The sequence below is a fragment of the Alosa alosa genome, chromosome 7 (assembly GCF_017589495.1).
Source record: "Alosa alosa isolate M-15738 ecotype Scorff River chromosome 7, AALO_Geno_1.1, whole genome shotgun sequence".
NCBI classification, from domain to species: domain Eukaryota; kingdom Metazoa; phylum Chordata; class Actinopteri; order Clupeiformes; family Clupeidae; genus Alosa; species Alosa alosa.
Window position 1 is genome coordinate 13,359,905 of NC_063195.1, and position 18,124 is coordinate 13,378,028.

General features: G+C 41.4%; 1 protein-coding gene and 1 pseudogene across 1 annotated transcript in view; both read left to right on the forward strand.

Moving 5' to 3' along the window:
• Positions 1–6,229, forward strand: part of LOC125298243 (GTPase IMAP family member 9-like) — a 21,932-nt gene extending 15,703 nt beyond the window's left edge. Inside the window, exon 2 of the mRNA XM_048248948.1 lies at positions 5,337–6,229. Coding sequence (XP_048104905.1) covers positions 5,337–6,229 — 893 coding nt within the window. The remainder of the gene's footprint in view (positions 1–5,336) is intronic.
• A 9,608-nt stretch (positions 6,230–15,837) lies between these two features.
• Positions 15,838–17,635, forward strand: LOC125298245 (annotated as a pseudogene).
• The last annotated feature ends 489 nt before the right edge of the window (positions 17,636–18,124 follow it).

Genomic DNA, 18,124 nt, shown 5'->3' on the forward strand with positions numbered 1-18,124 from the left:
GTACCGTTGGAATCCTTGGACCAAGCCGAGTTCAACGCACCCTATGACGTCATTTTCCGCCATGATGGATTTTCCGCCATTTTGGATTTCATCAAAATCACTTAAAACGTATCATAGGTCACAAATTTTGTCCGATCGACACCAAACTTCACAGATATCATCTACAGACCATGCCTCATTAATGCATTGCTTTTTGTCTCCGGAACTAAAACCGTTGCGCGCACAACAGCCAATCGAAATTTGGCAGTGAGAAGCCAAACAGGAAGTTAGCTCATATCTCAGCAACCCATTGATCTATCATAACCAAACTTATTCCATGGACTCAGGACCCAATCAGGGGGAAGCTCAAGAAATTTGGTGACCTTTGACCTCTAGGGGGCGCTGTAATTAAGAAACATGCCTTTTGGCCTGTAGCAGCAGTTGTGCTTAGAATTGAAACCCACTAGTGATGTCTGCTACTACTGTTGAACGTCCTTAGGCCGACCAAAGCCAACTTGTGATGTCATCGTAATTGATTCGGCCGCCATATTGGATTAAATCAAAAAAACACAAAAAACGTTTGGCAGGTCACAAATTTCATCTGTTCCTCACCAAAAATTGGCAGAGACCATCTTCAGACCATGCCTGATGAGTGCATTGCGTTCTGGAACAATTGACAGAAGCTTTGGCCTGTACCAGCCAATCAAAATTTGCGGCTTAAGCCGCCAAACAGGAAGTGATTTCATATCTCAGCAACGCTTTCATGTATCAAAACCAAACTTAGTACATGTACCTCAGACCACATCGGGAGGACGCTCAGAAATTTGGTGACATTTGACCTCTAGGGGCTCCGTAATTGACAAAACGCATTTTGGCCAGTAGTTGCTGATCGCATTATTTTTGCAATGGAAGTCAATGGCAGCCCATAGAACAGTCTGTGCCAAAAAGTTATACAATTTTGCACACTAATTGGGGACAGTCAATAATTAATTTCACCAAGTTTCATTACCGGCACCTCAAAGCTCTAGCGCCACCAACAGGCCAAAGTTGGACTTGTGTTCACGGACGTAACTTTTGACCTGTTGACCGAATGGCAAAATGAGGTATCATTGGAATCCTTGGGCCAAGCCGAAGTTCACACCCCCCACACCCTATGACGTCAATTTTTGACCTCTGTGTTTAAATCACAACAAGTGTGATCATATCTCAGTCAATCTTTTATTTTTTGATGTGAAACTGATGACAGCAAGTTCCATCTAGTTCATTCTAATGTGTACGTGCAAGGGTGGGACGGGGTGGGATGGGCAGGGGCGGTTGCAGCGGTGGGCTGGCTGGGGGAGGGGGCGGCGACACTCAGCCCTGGTTCAGCCCCACAAAATCAGTTATGTTTTGATGTGAAACTTGACCTTGTAACTCAGCCAATCTTGGGTTGTATGGCATGGAACTTGCTGTGACTGCTTAAGGCTATATGTCTGATGCAACGGCATTGACTTACATGGCAAATCTGGCCTGCTGATCTCACTGCTTGGCCCCCTCATTGCTGCTTGCAGCTATATTTATTATTATTATTATTATTATTATAACGGAACGCTCATTTGCCATTGAACCGTACAGTAAAAAGTTGAGAAATTTGGCACATTGATTCGGTACAGTCATATCGTTAATTTATCAAAGTTCTATGTCTGCACCTGGAGTGCTCTAGCGCCACCAACGTTTCAAAGTTTGAATTGCATCTATGCATTTACCGTACATCACATTTTGAACATTAAGGTATATTTGGAATCCTTGGATGAGACCGAACTCGACGCACCCCATGACGGCAATTTCCGCCATGTTGGATATTCCGCCATATTGGATGTCATCAAAAACACTTAAAAGTCATCAAAGGTTACAAAGTTTGTCCGATTTTCACGAAACTTGACTCAGATGATCTTCAGACCTTGTCTCACAAATGCATTGCTTTTTGGAGCCATATTCAAAACCCATCGCCCGTCGTGACCAATCAAGTTTGGTGGCGAAGCCGCCAAACAGGAAGTGAAGTGATCTCAGCAAGTCTTTCACGTATCAACACCAAACTCAGTACAGGGTCTCATGACCCAATTAGGAGGAGGCTCAATAAATGTAATGACTTTTGACCTATAGGTGGCGCTATAATTAGCAATATTACGTTTTGGCCTGTAACAGGTGATGTGTTTGGAATTAAAACATATTAGTGATGTCTATTAATACTTTGAGAGGTCCTTAGGCCGATACATGCCAACATGTGACGTCAACATAATTGATCCGACCGCCATATTGGATGTCATCAAAAACACTTAAAAGGCATCAAAGGTCACAAAGTTTCTCCGATTTTCACGAAACTTGACGCAGATGATCGTCAGACCATGACTCATAAACGCATTGCTTTTTGGAGACATATTCAAAACCGGTTGCCTGTGACGACCAATCAAGTTTGGCGGCAAAGCCGCCAAACAGGAAGTGAAGTGATCTCAGCAAGTCTTTCACGTATCAACACCAAACTCAGTACAGGGTCTCATGACCCAATTAGGAGGAGGCTCAATAAATTTAATGACTTTTGACCTATAGGTGGCGCTATAATTAGCAATATTACGTTTTGGCCTGTAACAGGTGATGTGTTTGGAATTAAAACATATTAGTGATGTCTATTAATACTTTGAGAGGTCCTTAGGCCGATACATGCCAAAATGTGACGTCAACATAATTGATCCGACCGCCATATTGGATGTCATCAAAAACACTTAAAAGGCATCAAAGGTCACAAAGTTTCACCGATTTTCACGAAACTTGACGCAGATGATCGTCAGACCATGACTCATAAACGCATTGCTTTTTGGAGACATATTCAAAACCGGTTGCCTGTGACGACCAATCAAGTTTGGCGGCAAAGCCGCCAAACAGGAAGTGAAGTGATCTCAGCAAGGCTTTTGCGTATCAACACCAAACTCAGTAGAGGGTCTCAGGATCCAATTAGGAGGAGGCTCAATACATTTGATGACTTTTGACCTATAGGTGGCGCTATAATCACATGAAGTGGGCTCATATTTCAGCAATGCTTTCACATATTAAAACCAAACTTAGTATATGGACTTGGGACCTCATCCTGAGGACAGACAATAATTTTAGCAACCTTTGACCACTAGGGGTGCTATAATTTGCAACACTTTCTCGTATCAACACCAAACTTGGTATATGGACTCGTGACTACAACCTGAGGACGCACAATAAATTTGGTGACTTTTGACCACTAGGGGTGCTATAATTATCAACACTTTCTCGTATCGACACCAAACTTGGTATGTGGACTTGTGACTACAACCTGACTATGCACAATACATTTGGTGATGTTTGAGGCATGCATATGTGTGGGGGGTTATTGGGGTGTGTGGGAGAGGAAGATTATCTGTGTATATGTGTGTGTGTGGGATGGGGGGTTAATTGGGTGTGTGTATAATGTAACAACATTGGGTTGCCATGACAACTCCTGCTCAACTGCTTGGCCCCCACATTGCTGCTTGCAGCTATATTTATTATTATTATTATTATTATACTTCCGCCATTGGAGTCTATGGCAGCCCATAGAACGCCTGGCTAAAAAGTGCAGATTTTTTGGCAGAAAGTTTCGGGACACTCCACTGACCACTCACGCCATTTACGGATCTCTAAACCCAGCCGCCTAGCCACCAACAGGTCAAAGTTTCAATAAAGTTGAAAAGCTGGGTTGAAAGGTATTTGCAAGTCATTATTATTATGAAATTTAGCGCCCTGATTCAGGACCGTCCCATGATCGCTCCAATTTACAGAACTCTGTGCCGAACACTCTAGCGCCGCCAATGGGTCGAATCTGGACTCACATTCACGCATGTAACAATTGAACGGTGTGTTCGATTTTCACAAATCAAGCAGCGTTGGAATCCCTAGACTGACTTGAGTTGAATGACCCCTACTACGTCACTTTCCGCCATACTGGACCTCCGCCATATTGGATTTAGTCCAAACGCTACGAAAAGTTTCAGCGGTTACAAATTTCTTCTGATTTTCACGAAACTTGGTAGAGATGACCTTCTGCCCGACCCGCACAAACGATACTTGTCAGATTTTTCAATTTCATTTTTATTTGCCCGTGACAGCCAATCAAATATGGTGACGAAGCCGCCAAACAGGAAGTGGACAACCATCTAGGTGACGCTTTGAGTTAACATAACAAAACTTGAGACCATTAGTCAGGACACTGTCCCAATCACTCACACCAATTTTCATGCATATACATTGAACACACTAGCGCCACCACCAGTTTAATGCTGGACATGTGTTCATGCACGTGATCCTTGACTCTTTTGTCTGATTTTCACAATTGAGGTAGCGTCTGAATCCTTGGACCATCCCGAGTTCATCGATCCCTATCCCGTCACTTTCCGCCATATTGGACCTCCGCCATATTGGATTTAGTTCAAACTCTACGAAAAGTTTCAGCGGTTACAAATTTCATCCAATTTTCACAGAACTTGGTGGAGATGATCTTCAGACCGAGCCGCACAAACGATACTTGTCAGATTTTTCTAATTCCACTTTATTGGCCCGTGACTGCCAATCAAATATGGTGATGAAGCCGCAAAACAGGAAGTGGGCTAACATCTCGGAGGCGCTTTCATGTATGAAGTCCAAACTTGGTACAGGGACTTTGTATCTGATTGTGAGGACACGGTAAGAAATTGGCATCATTTGGCCTCTATAGGGGGTGCTGTAATACAGGAAGTGAGCTTGTATCTCAGCAACAGTTCGGTGTATGAAGTCCAAACTTGGTACAGGGACTTCGTATCTGATTGTGAGGAGACAGCAGGAAATTGGCATCATTTGGCCTCTATAGGGGGCGCTGTAATACAGGAAGTGAGCTCGTATCTATGCAACACTTCGGTGTATGAAGTCCAAACTTGGTACAGGGACATATTAGCTGATTGTGAGGACATGAAGGAAAGTGGTCTCATTTGGCCTCTAGGGGTGCTGTAATAAAGAAAGTGAGCTCACATCTCAGCAAAACTTTGGTGTATGAAGTCCAAACTTGGTAGAGGGACATGGTAGCTGATTGTGAGAACGCACAAAGACATTGGTGTAATTTGGCCTCTTGCTGTGAGTGCTTGCTCATGCCATGGCAACGCCATTCCTGCTATAGCGCTCTGCTAGGCCCCCGCATTGCTGCTTGCAGCTATATTTTTTATTATTATTATTATTATTATTATTATTATTATATTTAATCCACAACACTTTGGTCAACTGCAGTTGTTTTACATGTGCTCTATAAATGACAGTGATATTCATTTGAATCCATGACTGAATTCTAGGAGCATTGCTTTTGCACATGAGGATCGTGCTGGTGGGGAAGACTGGATCAGGAAAAAGTGCAACAGGAAACACCATCCTGGGAAGAAATGCTTTGGGAAGAAATGCTTTTGAAAGCAACGCTTTACCCAGTTGCGTGACTGACATGTGTGCAAGAGAAGTCGGAAAAGTGGAGGGCAGAGACGTTGCTGTGATCGACACGCCAGGAATCTATAACAGAAACAAGACTGAGGACCAGATGAGGGAAATGATGGCCAACTGCATCAAGCTGTCCCTCCCTGGACCACACGTGTTCCTGCTGGTGATCAGACTGGGAGTGAGATTCACAGAAGAGGAAGAAAATGCTGTAAAGTGGATCCAGGACAACTTTGGACAAGACGCGTCACGTTACACGATTATATTGTTCACCCATGTAGATCAGCTGAAAGGTATAACTGTGGAGGATTGCTTAAAGCATGAGAGTCTTAATAGGATTTACAATAGCTGCGGAGGAAGGTATCTGCCACTCAACAACGATAATATAAGTGACAGAGAACAGGTACAACGTCTTCTGGAGAAGATTGACAGTATGCTTCAAAGAAACTCAGGAGAGTTTTACACCAACAACATGTACACAGAGGCTCAGAGAATGATCATAGAAGAGGAGGAGAGAAAGACGCAAGAGGAAAAGAGGAAAAAGGAGGAGGAGAGAAGGAGACAGGAGGAGGAGTGGAGACGGCAGGAAGAGATACGAAAAGAGGAGGAGAAAAGGAGACCAGAAGAAGAGGATGGGATCAGGAAATGTTGTTTGAGTTGTTTGAGTTGTTTGAGCTTCTATGCAGATACAGATCCAGATCGAGAAAGAGAAACACTTCTGGGTCATTCTGTGCCAAATCAACAGATGCCTTCCGCCTGACCATCTTGGATTTGCTTCATACTTTATATCAATAATGTATATATAGTACCCAAGAACTACTGTGCAAAGGTTTAGACTTGAATCTCCTTTATTTTCTGAGATATGGAGACTTAAAAAACAGGGTCATTAGTCTGATAAAATGCCATTTTTAAAATCAAGTTCCTCGGGTCATTACGTTTAAACAATTCATGCTAGATGCTTGACATTTTCAGGGAATATTGCACGACTGTAGATGTTTCCAAATGCAAAGTTATTTGGCCCAGAGATTAATATTTGCCAAGTTATGGCATGTTGAATATGGCTTTAAGTTAAAAATAGCAACTATATCTTCAAACCGAAACACATCAGATATTTTACCTTTTTATATATAAAACACATATTGTAGTGCATTATTAATAGGTAGAAATATGTCCGGAAGTAATCAAAATATATGATTTATGACACATTAAAAATAATAAAAATAATTTCACATTTGCGTTTTATGTGTATTTTTCACATGTATGACAATGTCTTCCTTACAGCCAATCATATCATTGAAAACAATGTGTTTCAATTAGCACATATACAAAACATTGAGTTGGTAGCTTTGTTTTGAGTATGTTTGAGATGTTTGTGTTTCTATGCAGATACAGATCCAGATCCAGAAAGACAACCACTTCTTCAGCAATGACATTATGGCATATGGCATACTCAGAGCATCACATTTATTTTCAGCATTATTCTTTGTGAATCAGTTTAAATGCAAATAACTATGTTTCACTGCATTTCATGTCTCTGGAAATAATTATGCATACATTAATTGAAACGACCTCTGTACCTTCATTAATCATTTCACCCCAATAAATCAATAAATTGCAAAAAACATTACCCTATATCTCATTCAATATATTGCATAGGCATTATGTTACGCCTCACACAAGGATGATTCACTTGCAACAGCTACTTATGACTATTGGATACACAACAGAAAGTGCTGTGGTGATGAGATAACACTCAGAGAGAGGAGAAGGATGGAGGTAGTGTGCCTGTGGTTTCTGACTATGTAGCAACATAAAGATAAACTATATCATGAAGGACACAAAACAATAACTGAACTGGGAATCATACACATTCTTGCACTTGGACTATAAAGAAAATGGAATATGAAGGTCTACTTGTTTGTTTTCCTAGCTGCCACAAGTGGAGAACAAGAAAACAAATGTGACTGCTTACATTAACTTAAACTGATCCTGAAGAACATGCCATATTTTCACTGAAGGGAAACATGTATTGGCTGACAAGCTATTGTGACTGCTCAGTTAAACATTTAAATTTAAAAAATTTACTTTAATTTAAAAAGTTAAAATACGCACACAGGTACACACAGGCAAAATCTACAAGTGTTTGTCTAATAATTGCACAGTACAGTATATTGTAAAGAAACATTGACAAGACTTTACATCAATGTCCATAAAGTGTTTTAAACAGATTCAGAAATGCTATAGGTGACTGTTATGCTGCATGTCTGTGTACTGTGCAACTATGCAAACATAGACATTACTGCACTGATTGAAGTGGTATTATATAAGGCCTAACAGCTAGAAATACCACAATGCATTATAAAGCTTGTTTTACATTTATAATGCCACCATTAATCTTGTAGTTTTTTTTCTTCTTGTTATTTTGTAACTGATAATACATATAAATAGGTCACCTGCAGTAGAAAGAAAGCAAACAATTGAGACCCCACGATTAGGGTTCCATTTGAAAACAGATACAACAGCGACACCTACTGGTCAATTTGCATTGAGGGTTTGAAAAAGACTTCAGGCCCTGTCGTGCACCCGGCGTAAGGTGGCACCAGTGGCGTCGTTAGACCTGGGCATTCGGGGCAATAGCCCCGGATCCTCTGGGGATAGCCCCGGATCTATGGGCCGTCAACAACAAAAACTCTAATCGTGAATTAAATAAATGGCCCCGTAGAAGAGACTTTTGTATTTTGTGTCCATTGTGTTCATTAACAGCAGCGCAAGAAAATTTGACGTGATCTGGGCAGGTTTAATCATTTGTTGTAAAATGTTGCAATTTCAATTCTCCTCAACGCTATTACGCATTGCTTAGACTAACTAGCCTTAGCGAAATAAGTGTACAGAAGGACAAATGGATATTAGAAGTTTCTTTAGAGAAAAAAAAGGGCAGAGCAGGGACAAGAAGTGGAAACTCTTCAGTGTGTCATCATCTCCCGCAACCCAGGAGGACATTTCGATCAGCTCAGTTTCAATATATCGTGATTTACTATTGAATCACATGCGCAGTAAATATGGTAAACCTGACCTCGTTTGAGGGGGCTTCCAAGCAATGCATGCTGGGCTTGATTTTGACAGAATGGAACTTTTTCTTTGGGCAAAAGTTTGTGATACACAACCCAAATGCATTGCTTTCAAGGCACCCATAGCCCATTAATTGAAGGGGATGACGTCCAAATGTTTATCCCGAAACAAACGCTCACACCTGTGCACTTGACAGAGGTGCATGACGATGTTTATTCTACAGGCTATTTTAATGTCATATTTTGGGTGTTGTATGTGGTGCACTTTGGCAGAAGAGATGTTCTCCTTACACGGTCTTTAAACATCAAAATATTCAGAATGCCGTGACGTGAGTCATTACGATTGGCCTTCCTTTTCATTCTCAAAGTAGGTTAAAATTGCATGTTCATCAGCCCGATTTTCAAAATCTCATCAGAAACCCCCGAACCCCCGGACAAAAAGGTCTCTAAGTTCTGGGCTCTAGCCCCGAATGTTTTAAATAGCTAGCGACACCCCTGGGTGGCGCAAAGTGTCCTCCAAAGTGTGAGGGACAGATGATGACCTGTGCAGAGTGGCAGCTAGGTGCTGAGAGATGGTCCAGACTGTTCGATCTCCACACCTGGCTCAAACGCTACTGCGCTTCCCTAAGCATCCCCTATGTCAACAACTGGGGCTTGTTCTGGGAGAGGCCCAGTATGCTGAAGCGTGATGGTCTCCACCCAAACCAACATGGAGCCAGGCTACTCTCTGACAACATAGCGTCCACACTGAGACATTGACATTCTGTAGAAAATATTACAGATTCACGCCCCCCAGGTATTGATTCGAATGGCATTATACATGTGGATGAGTCTGAGAATGTTTTCTGCAGGGTAACATACAATACTACTACCATAGATCAAGCTGTGTCATGCAATAGCATGACTTATGCTTATAGTTCTATTCCAACGTTGATTTCTACCCAACGATAGTAAAAAAGAAAAGACAAATTTAAAACTAGAAACCTAACAAATATTCTTTCCATACCTCAGCATATTCCTCAAAAGCCAGAGGCATTTTCAGCTAACATGGGTTTACTAAATATAGGTGCACTTACTACCAAAACCTTGCAATCAATGATTTTATTAGTGAAAAAAATTGGATTTTCTGTTTCTTGTTGAAACCTGGCTGACTTCAGACAGCTAAGCTGTTCTTGTTGAGACTTGTCCCCAAATTATAATTTCTTCCACTCAATTAGACAAGGCAAACGAGGTGGTGGAATTGCCTCCATTCTCTCAAACAAATATAGTTGCACACGAAGTCAACTTTGGCTTTAATTCGCTTCCTTTGAGTTTATTGCCCTCACTCTGAAGGCTGACCCAGCTGTACTTCTATTAACCTTATACCGCCCTCCTAAACTATGGACTGGCTTTCTCGAACAGTTTTCTGAACTTATGTCGCTCATCATCACTAGCTATGATCGGATAATTGTAAATGGCGACTTCAATATTCATGTCAATAAGGCAACTGATGCTAAAGCCAGTAAGTTCCTTAATGTGTTGGACAGTTTAGAGCTAAAGCAGCATGTTACAGGACCCACCCACAACCTTGGCAACACCCTCGATCTAGTCATTTCCAGAGGGATAGAAGTCACAGACTTATCAGTAAATGATATAAATATGTCTGATCATCATTGTGTATCTTTTAATATTGTACTACATACTCCAAAAATTCATCCCGAAATTGCAATCAAATCGCGACTCTTGGACATTAGAGCAGAACAGCAGTTCATAGCTCTTATAGACTCCATAAATTTAGATATTTTTACATCATCCCATTGATCAAATGGTAGAGGCTCTTAATCGTGAATTAGGCGCTCTGCTTGACAGAGTGGCACCCTTAAAGACTAAAAGGCCCTGTAGCAAACTGACACCTTGGATGAACGAAAATATCCATGATCTAAAAAAAAGATCATGTAGGAAAGCTGAGAGAACATGGAGAAAAACTAAGTTACAGGTTCACCGTGCCATTCTAAAAAGAAAAAAATTGCAAATTATAATAGAGCTATTCGGAATGAGAGGAGGAACCACTTCTCTAAGGTAATTGCTGAAAACAGTGGAAACTCTAGGGTGTTGTTCTCTACCATTGATAGGCTATTGCATCAAACACCTTTTGATACACTCAGTCAGGCATCCTCTCTAAGATGCGAAGAATTTGCAGACTTCTTCAAAAACAAAGTCATTTCTATAAGGGAGGCTATTGGTAACACAAGTAATATGTTTGATAGTACACCCAAAACAGCCCCCAAAATTAAGGTCCTTTAGCACTATTACTCAATCTGAGCTTGTTAAAATTATAACTCAAACCGGCTCCTCAACATGTGTTTTAGATCCAATCCCTACTACATTCCTCAAAAAAGTATACCCTTTTTTCTCAAGGTAATAAATACCTCATTAGAAACAGGTATATTTCCAACTGCTTTTAAAACCGCTGTTGTGAAACCTTTACTTAAAAAGTCAAAACTTGACCATACCAATCTGAGCAACTACAGGCCTATATCAAATCTATCGTTTTTGAGCAAAGTACTTGAAAAAGTTGTTTGCAATCAGTTAAACACCTTCCTCAACTGAAAACAGTATCCTTGAAAAAATTCCAATCAGGTTTTAGATCAAATCACAGCACAGAAACGGCTCTAGTAAAGATAGTCAATGATCTCAGACTAGCTACCGACTCAAACAAAGTCTCAATCCTTATTCTTCTGGATTTGAGTGCGGCATTTGACACCATTGATCATAGCATCCTAATTCACCGCTTCTTGAAGTGGGTGGGTCTCTCTGATAATGCTCTAAACTGGTTTCAAACCTACATTACTGGCAGAGATTTTTATATCAGTCTAGGAGATCATGTATCTGAAAAACATGACTTGCCTTTTGGTGTGGCCCAGGGGAGCTGCCTTGGTCCCCTGCTATTTTTTCTCTATATATGCTTCCATTGGGAAACGCCATAAGTCAGCATAATGTAAACTTCCACAGCTCATGCAGATGATACCCAATTGTATCTTTCTGTGGAGCCAACTAACCCAGATGGCCTTTGCTCCCTCACTGCATGCCTAACCTCCATTAATCAGTGGATGAGCAAAAACTTTTTGAAACTAAATGATGACAAAACAGAGGTACTTCTGGTTGGACCAAAACTAAAGCGAGATATTATTCTTAGTAATCTGGGGAACTTGGCACACCAGGTCAAACCAAAAGTAACAAGCCTCGGGTGTCATCTTAGATGCAGAGTTAAGTTTTAAGCCCCATATCAGTAAAGTTACTCAGACAGCCTATTTCCACTTGAGAAACATTGCCAAAGTGCGCCCTTTTTAACTCAACAAGATGCAGAAAAACTAATTCATGCCTTTATCACTAGCAGGTTAGACTACTGCAATGCACTTTTCACTGGTCTTCCCAAAAAACATCTAAAGAAATTGGCACTCATACAGAACTCTGCGGGCTAGACTTTTAACTAAGACTAAGAAGAGAGAACACATCACCCCTGTGTTGGCTGAACTGCACTGGCTCCCTATTTCCTATAGAATTGATTTTAAGGTTATGTTAATTACTTACAAAGCTCTGAATGGCATAGCACCTTCATATATCTCTGAGCTTTTAATATCTTATCAACCACAAAGGAAACTTAGATCATCCAATTCTAATCTTTTAATCGCATTCCAAAGTGCTCCACAAACAAAGTGGAGAAGCTGCGTTTATCCATTATGCCCCAAACTATGGAACACCCTGCCTCTGTACATCAAGCAGGCGAAGTTCAGTAAATATTTTAAAAAGATCTGAAAACATACCTGTACAGGAAAGCTTTTAGTTAACTCATCTTATCCTGTAGACTACATTTTCAGATTATTCTACATCTGCTACTATTGAGGGCGCAGCCAGCCAGAAGCAGATGGGCCCCCTATTAAGTCAGGTTCTGCTCAAGGTTTCTTCCTGGAATATGGGAGTTTTTCCTTGCCACAGTTGCCATATGGCGTGCTTGTGGGGGTAAGAGGGTTAAGGCTGCCAGTCTTATGACGCCATTTTCTATATTTTTTGATATGTTGCTGAGTATAACATAAACAGCAAAGAAAAGTGATTGATAATGACTGACTGACTATTATTGTGTTACATGCTTCAAATGTAAAGCACTTTGAGCTGCATTTTGTGTATGAAAGGTGCTATACAAATAAAGCTTTATTATTATTATTATTATTATTATTATAGCTATGTTGTATCTATCATAACATTTATACCATACCTGACAGGCATCTGGAACAGTGAAATTGGTATTATTACTATAATACTATATATATATATATATATATATACTATAATAAATTGGTATTATTATTTTTAGGGGCAGCCGTGGCCTACTGGTTAGCACTTCGGACCTGTAACCGGAGAGTTGCCGGTTCGAACCCCGACCAGTAGGCCGAAGTGAAGTGCTGAAGCTGAAGTGCCCTTGAGCAAGGCACTAAACCCCTCACTGCTTCCCGAGCACCGCTGTTGATGCAGGCAGCTCACTGCGCTGGGATTAGTGTGTGCTTCACCTCACTGTGTGTACACTTGTGGTGTGTGTGTTTCACTAATTCACGGATTGGGATAAATGCAGAGACGAAATTTCCCTCATGGGATCAAAAGAGTATATATACTATACTATACTCAGGAACTACCAAAACCAAGGCTGGCTAGATAACAGTTTGGTCTTTATACTGTACATTTCTTTAAACACACAGTGGTGACTGCGTACCAGACCATTTTTATTGGATACTTACCGGTAGCTCCTTTACTGTCAGTGTTCAGCACAGGGGCGTCACTAGACCTTATTCACTGGGGCACATGCCTTAGTAAAAGTCTCCAGTGCCCCAGTAAAATTCTATCACTGCTGTCGCTGGAAACGGCATTCATGAGCGCATCTCTGTGCCTGCTTTAGTCAGGACTCGAGCCTGTCACTTACCTAGCCTGGAAAATCCAGACCCTGATAATCTAGGAAGATTAAGGGTCTGGCAAAGAGCAATGTAATGGCCTAACTTGAGGGGCGGCAACAAGCATGCATTTAAAAATCTCACTGGCAATTGGATAACACTAGACCATGTTTACTTTGAATGATTTTGTACTTCGACGCAATCGGATAACACTATGACCAACTCTGTACTGTCCTCCAATGTTGCAGCGCTGTCTTCATCAGTTTAGCTGGTTCCCAGGAATGTTGGGGAAAAAGTAACGTGCATCATTGCTCTTTGCCAGAGTGTCTTGCAGAGATAATTCCATTGTGCTCTCGCGAGAACTGGATTTCCAGGGTAGTCACTTACCAGCAAATAAAAAAAAACAGCAAAAAAAGAAAGGGGCCATAATAGCAAATCAGGAAATAGCACCTGTGTAGCTGGGTAAGATTGAACGCAACAACCAATGAAAATCGTTCACATGATTCTTCCGAGTGTTTCGTTGTACACACACACACAAACCGGTGGAGCTCCTCACATCTTTGAGCACAGAGTAAGTCGTCTAGCCTGACGAGCCAGACCCACATTAAAATGTAGGGTCTGGACACTCACCGTTCGCAGTGCTCAGTCCGAGGGGCGGGATAATCAGTTGTCTTTCAAATTCCCTCTGCACGCAATAGGACAGCGGCAGCGCTATGAGTCCCATCCGTTTCCCACCAGCAGGGCTAGTTGGCTAGTTCAAACTTTTGCCAACTTAATAAAAGCTTAACTCGTGTCACACTGTTCGCCAGCAGCAACATCCATCTTATTTGTTTTCAAGTAGCAGGGAATTCAAGCCAAACCATTGCAACTCTGCCATCAATCATTATGTTAAGCCCACCTAACGACTCTATACACGATTTTCATTGGCCTGATTAAGTTTCGATTTCTGGAGCTCACAAGCCAACGGAGAGTTGCTAGACTAGCCCTGGCAGCAAATGTAATTAGCTGCCGCTAGGGGCGCGTCTAGATTTCTAGGCTATAAGTCGTCCCCTGTATTAATGTTACAACAAATTCACAACTTGTTTGACTGAAGAAATTACAAGTTGATCGCTGTTAGAGAATGTTGCCCACATAATTAGCATCTGTTTTTCAATGCTTAGCTAGCCTGGCGAGCCAGACCCACATTAAAATGTTCGCAGTGCTCAGTCCGAGGGGCGGGATAATCAGTTGTCTTTCAAATTCCCTCTGCACGCAATAGGACGCAGTAGGATATTTGTTTTCAAGTAGCAGGGAATTCAAGCTAAACCGTTGCAACTCTGCCATCAATCATTATGTTAAGCCCTCCAAACGACTATGATAATTGCCCACATTAACGGTAACATTAACATTTATGCTGGTAATAGCCAGTGCTGGGATTTGATCAATGGTTTAATGGCAAACTTAAATAAGTTTGCTGCACTTGCAAATGTAGCCTATACTAATCTAGTACACAGAATCTCTGTGTAGATTATTGTAGGCTACATTTGCAAATTATCACCAAAAGTCAGTATGAAGGGTTTAGTAGGCTGTTTAAGCTACAAAAAACTGCAGATTTGTGTGATTTGTCTGTGAAACTGCCCTTTCTATAGTCTTAGAAAGAAAAGGTAGGAGTGGGAATGTATGATAGTTCTCCACCGTGATGGGAGCAAGAGAAGGCTTTTTAAGCAGTGGAGTTACCTAAACCAGTTTGAATGCAGTTGAAAATGTACCAGAAGCCAGTGAAGTGTTACATGTGCCCTCACATAGCCTATGTAAATGTGCATTCAGTTGGTCTATCACGCCTACTCTCACTGTTTTACAAAATGGCAGGAATGAGGAAACATGATAAGATGATACACACATATCCTGAATTACTTTACCTGGCTTGACTTAGTCAACATATACTCTGGCTGGGTACTCTGGCTGGGTGTTCATGAAAAGTGTCTGTGAAGCTGCTCTGAAGGACCCATCCTTGACTTTGAGAAACGGTGAATGTCTCCTGGCAGGCCAGCAAACCCTTCTTCTTTTTCTGTGAGCTTTTCTTTTTGCAGTTTGCAAACGGAGTGCATTACCACCATCTGCTGGACTGAGGTGCAATGGCACGTGTACCCTGTAGCCTCGTTCTGGCCGCCGGGTGAACAAGGCGAATAGTTGATTTCACATTAACCCAATGATGTTTGATTCTTCCTGGATGAAATTGGAAGGTGGAGATTTGTAATGAAATGGCTATTGTGAGTTGATTATTTCTGCATTGGTAAAGACTGTGTCACATTGATAGCCTAGCTGTCTTTTGTTTATTTCGTTTTTGAATAGTGGTGTGTTCTTCGCGCAGATCACAACTGAAAGTCTGTAAGCACCAGGTGATGGCAGCAAATGAAACCAGAGGTCAGTTCTAACACACAACAACAACAACAACAACAACAACAACAGCAACAACAACAACAACAACAGCAACAACAACATCAACAACAACAACAACAACAACAGCAACAACAACAACAACAACAACAACAGCAACACATTGTAGGGGGAACATTACTAACCTCCACCAAAGCATATTACTGTATGCTCCAGAACGCTCACCAATCTGTTATCATTATTTTCACCGCTAGTGCATCATGTAGGAGTTCTCCGTTTTTTTTTTGGTTGTTTTTTTTCTGTTGACTTTCTGATTTTTTTTTGTCAACGATTCCCGGGACATCTAAACACTGGGGCACATTAAACTTGGTGGTCATGTCACAGAAATTAAGCGATTGCTCTCTGAGGGTTCAGTTCAGGGACTTCTGTCCATTAGGGGCTGTACAATAAATACATTTAACATGTTTAAGGCACCCAGTAACAGTTTTTTTGATAACGTTTCCAATATAATTTTGATGACACAATACCCCATAACATCACAAACAGCAAATTTCGTTCATGGTGCCTTTAAACTGTTAGCAAGGAGTGGCAATATAATCCAAAATTTTAACCAAAGGGAAGCATTTTGGATATATTGTTTAGAAGCAATGGAGCACCCAGGTCTTTAATGAAGTTATTAACTTCACTTGATTTCTGTAAATACCTCATTAGTAGACAGTGTCAGCACTTTGGTCAACTGCAGTTGTTTTAAATGCACTCTATAAATGACAGTGACATTTATTTGCGTTTATGACTGAATTCTAGGAGCATTGCACAGGAGGATCGTGCTGGTGGGGAAGACTGGATCAGGAAAAAGTGCAACAGGAAACACCATCCTGGGAAGAAATGCTTTTGAAAGCAACGCTCTACCCAGTCACGTGACTGACGTGTGTGAGAAACACGACGGGGAAGTGGAGGGCAGAGACGTTGCCGTGATCGACACGCCGGGAATCTGTGACAGGAACAAGACGGAGGAGCAGATGAGGAAACTGATGGCCAACTGCATCAAGCTGTCCCTCCCTGGACCACACGTGTTCCTGCTGGTGATCAGACTGGGAGTGAGATTCACAGAAGAGGAAGAAAATGCTGTAAAGTGGGTCCAGGACAACTTTGGACAAGACGCGTCACGTTACACGATTATATTGTTCACCCATGTAGATCAGCTGAAAGGTATAACTGTGGAGGATTGCTTAAAGCATGAGAGTCTTAATAGGATTTACAATAGCTGCGGAGGAAGGTATCTGCCATTCAACAACAGTGATAGAAGTAACAGAGAACAGGTACGACATCTTCTGGAGAAGATTGACAACATGCTTCAGGCAAATGTAGGAGAGTTTTACACCAACAACATGTACAAGGAGGCTCAGAGAAAGATCAAAGAAGAGGAGGAGAGAAAGAGACAGGAGGAGGAGAGGAAAAAGGAGGAGGAGAGAAGGAGACAGGAGGAGGAGTGGAGATGGAAAAGAAGGAAGAGACAAGAAGGAGACAAAAAAGGAGGAGGAGGAAAAGGAGGTAATGAAGATGAAAGAAGACGAAGAAGACAGAAGGAGACAAGAGGAGGACAGAAGACGACAGGAGGAGGACAGAAAACGACAGGAGGATGAAAGAAGAAGGGATGAAGAGGAAAGAAGGAGAGAAGAAGAGGAAAGAAGGAGAGTGGAAGAACAGAGAAGAATGCAGGACGAGATCAGGAGACAACAGGGAAACTCGTGCTTCAGGAGATGTTGTCCATGCTTGTACGCAGATCCAGAGAGAGAACTATGACATTGTGGCCTATGGCTTACTAAGAGCATCACATTTATTTTCAGCATTATTCTTTGTGAATCACTTTGAATGCGATTATATGTTATACTGCATTTGAAGTCTCGGGAAATAATTATGCATAAATTAATTGAAACGACCTCTGTACCTTCATTAATCATTGCTCCCCAATAAATCAATAAATTGCAAAAACATTACCCTATATCTCATTCAATATATTGCATAGGCGTTATGTTACGCCCCACACAAGGATGATTCACTTGCAACAGCTACTATACACAACAGGAAGTGCTGTGGTAATGAGAGAACACTCAGAGAGAGGAGAAGGATGAGGTAGTGTGCCTGTGGTTTCTGACTGTGTAGCAACAGAAAGATAAACTATATCATGAAGGACACAAAACAATAACTGAACTGGGAATCACACACATTCTTGCACTTGGACTAAAGAAAATTAAAATGGAATATGAAGGTCTACTTGTTTGTTTTCCTTGC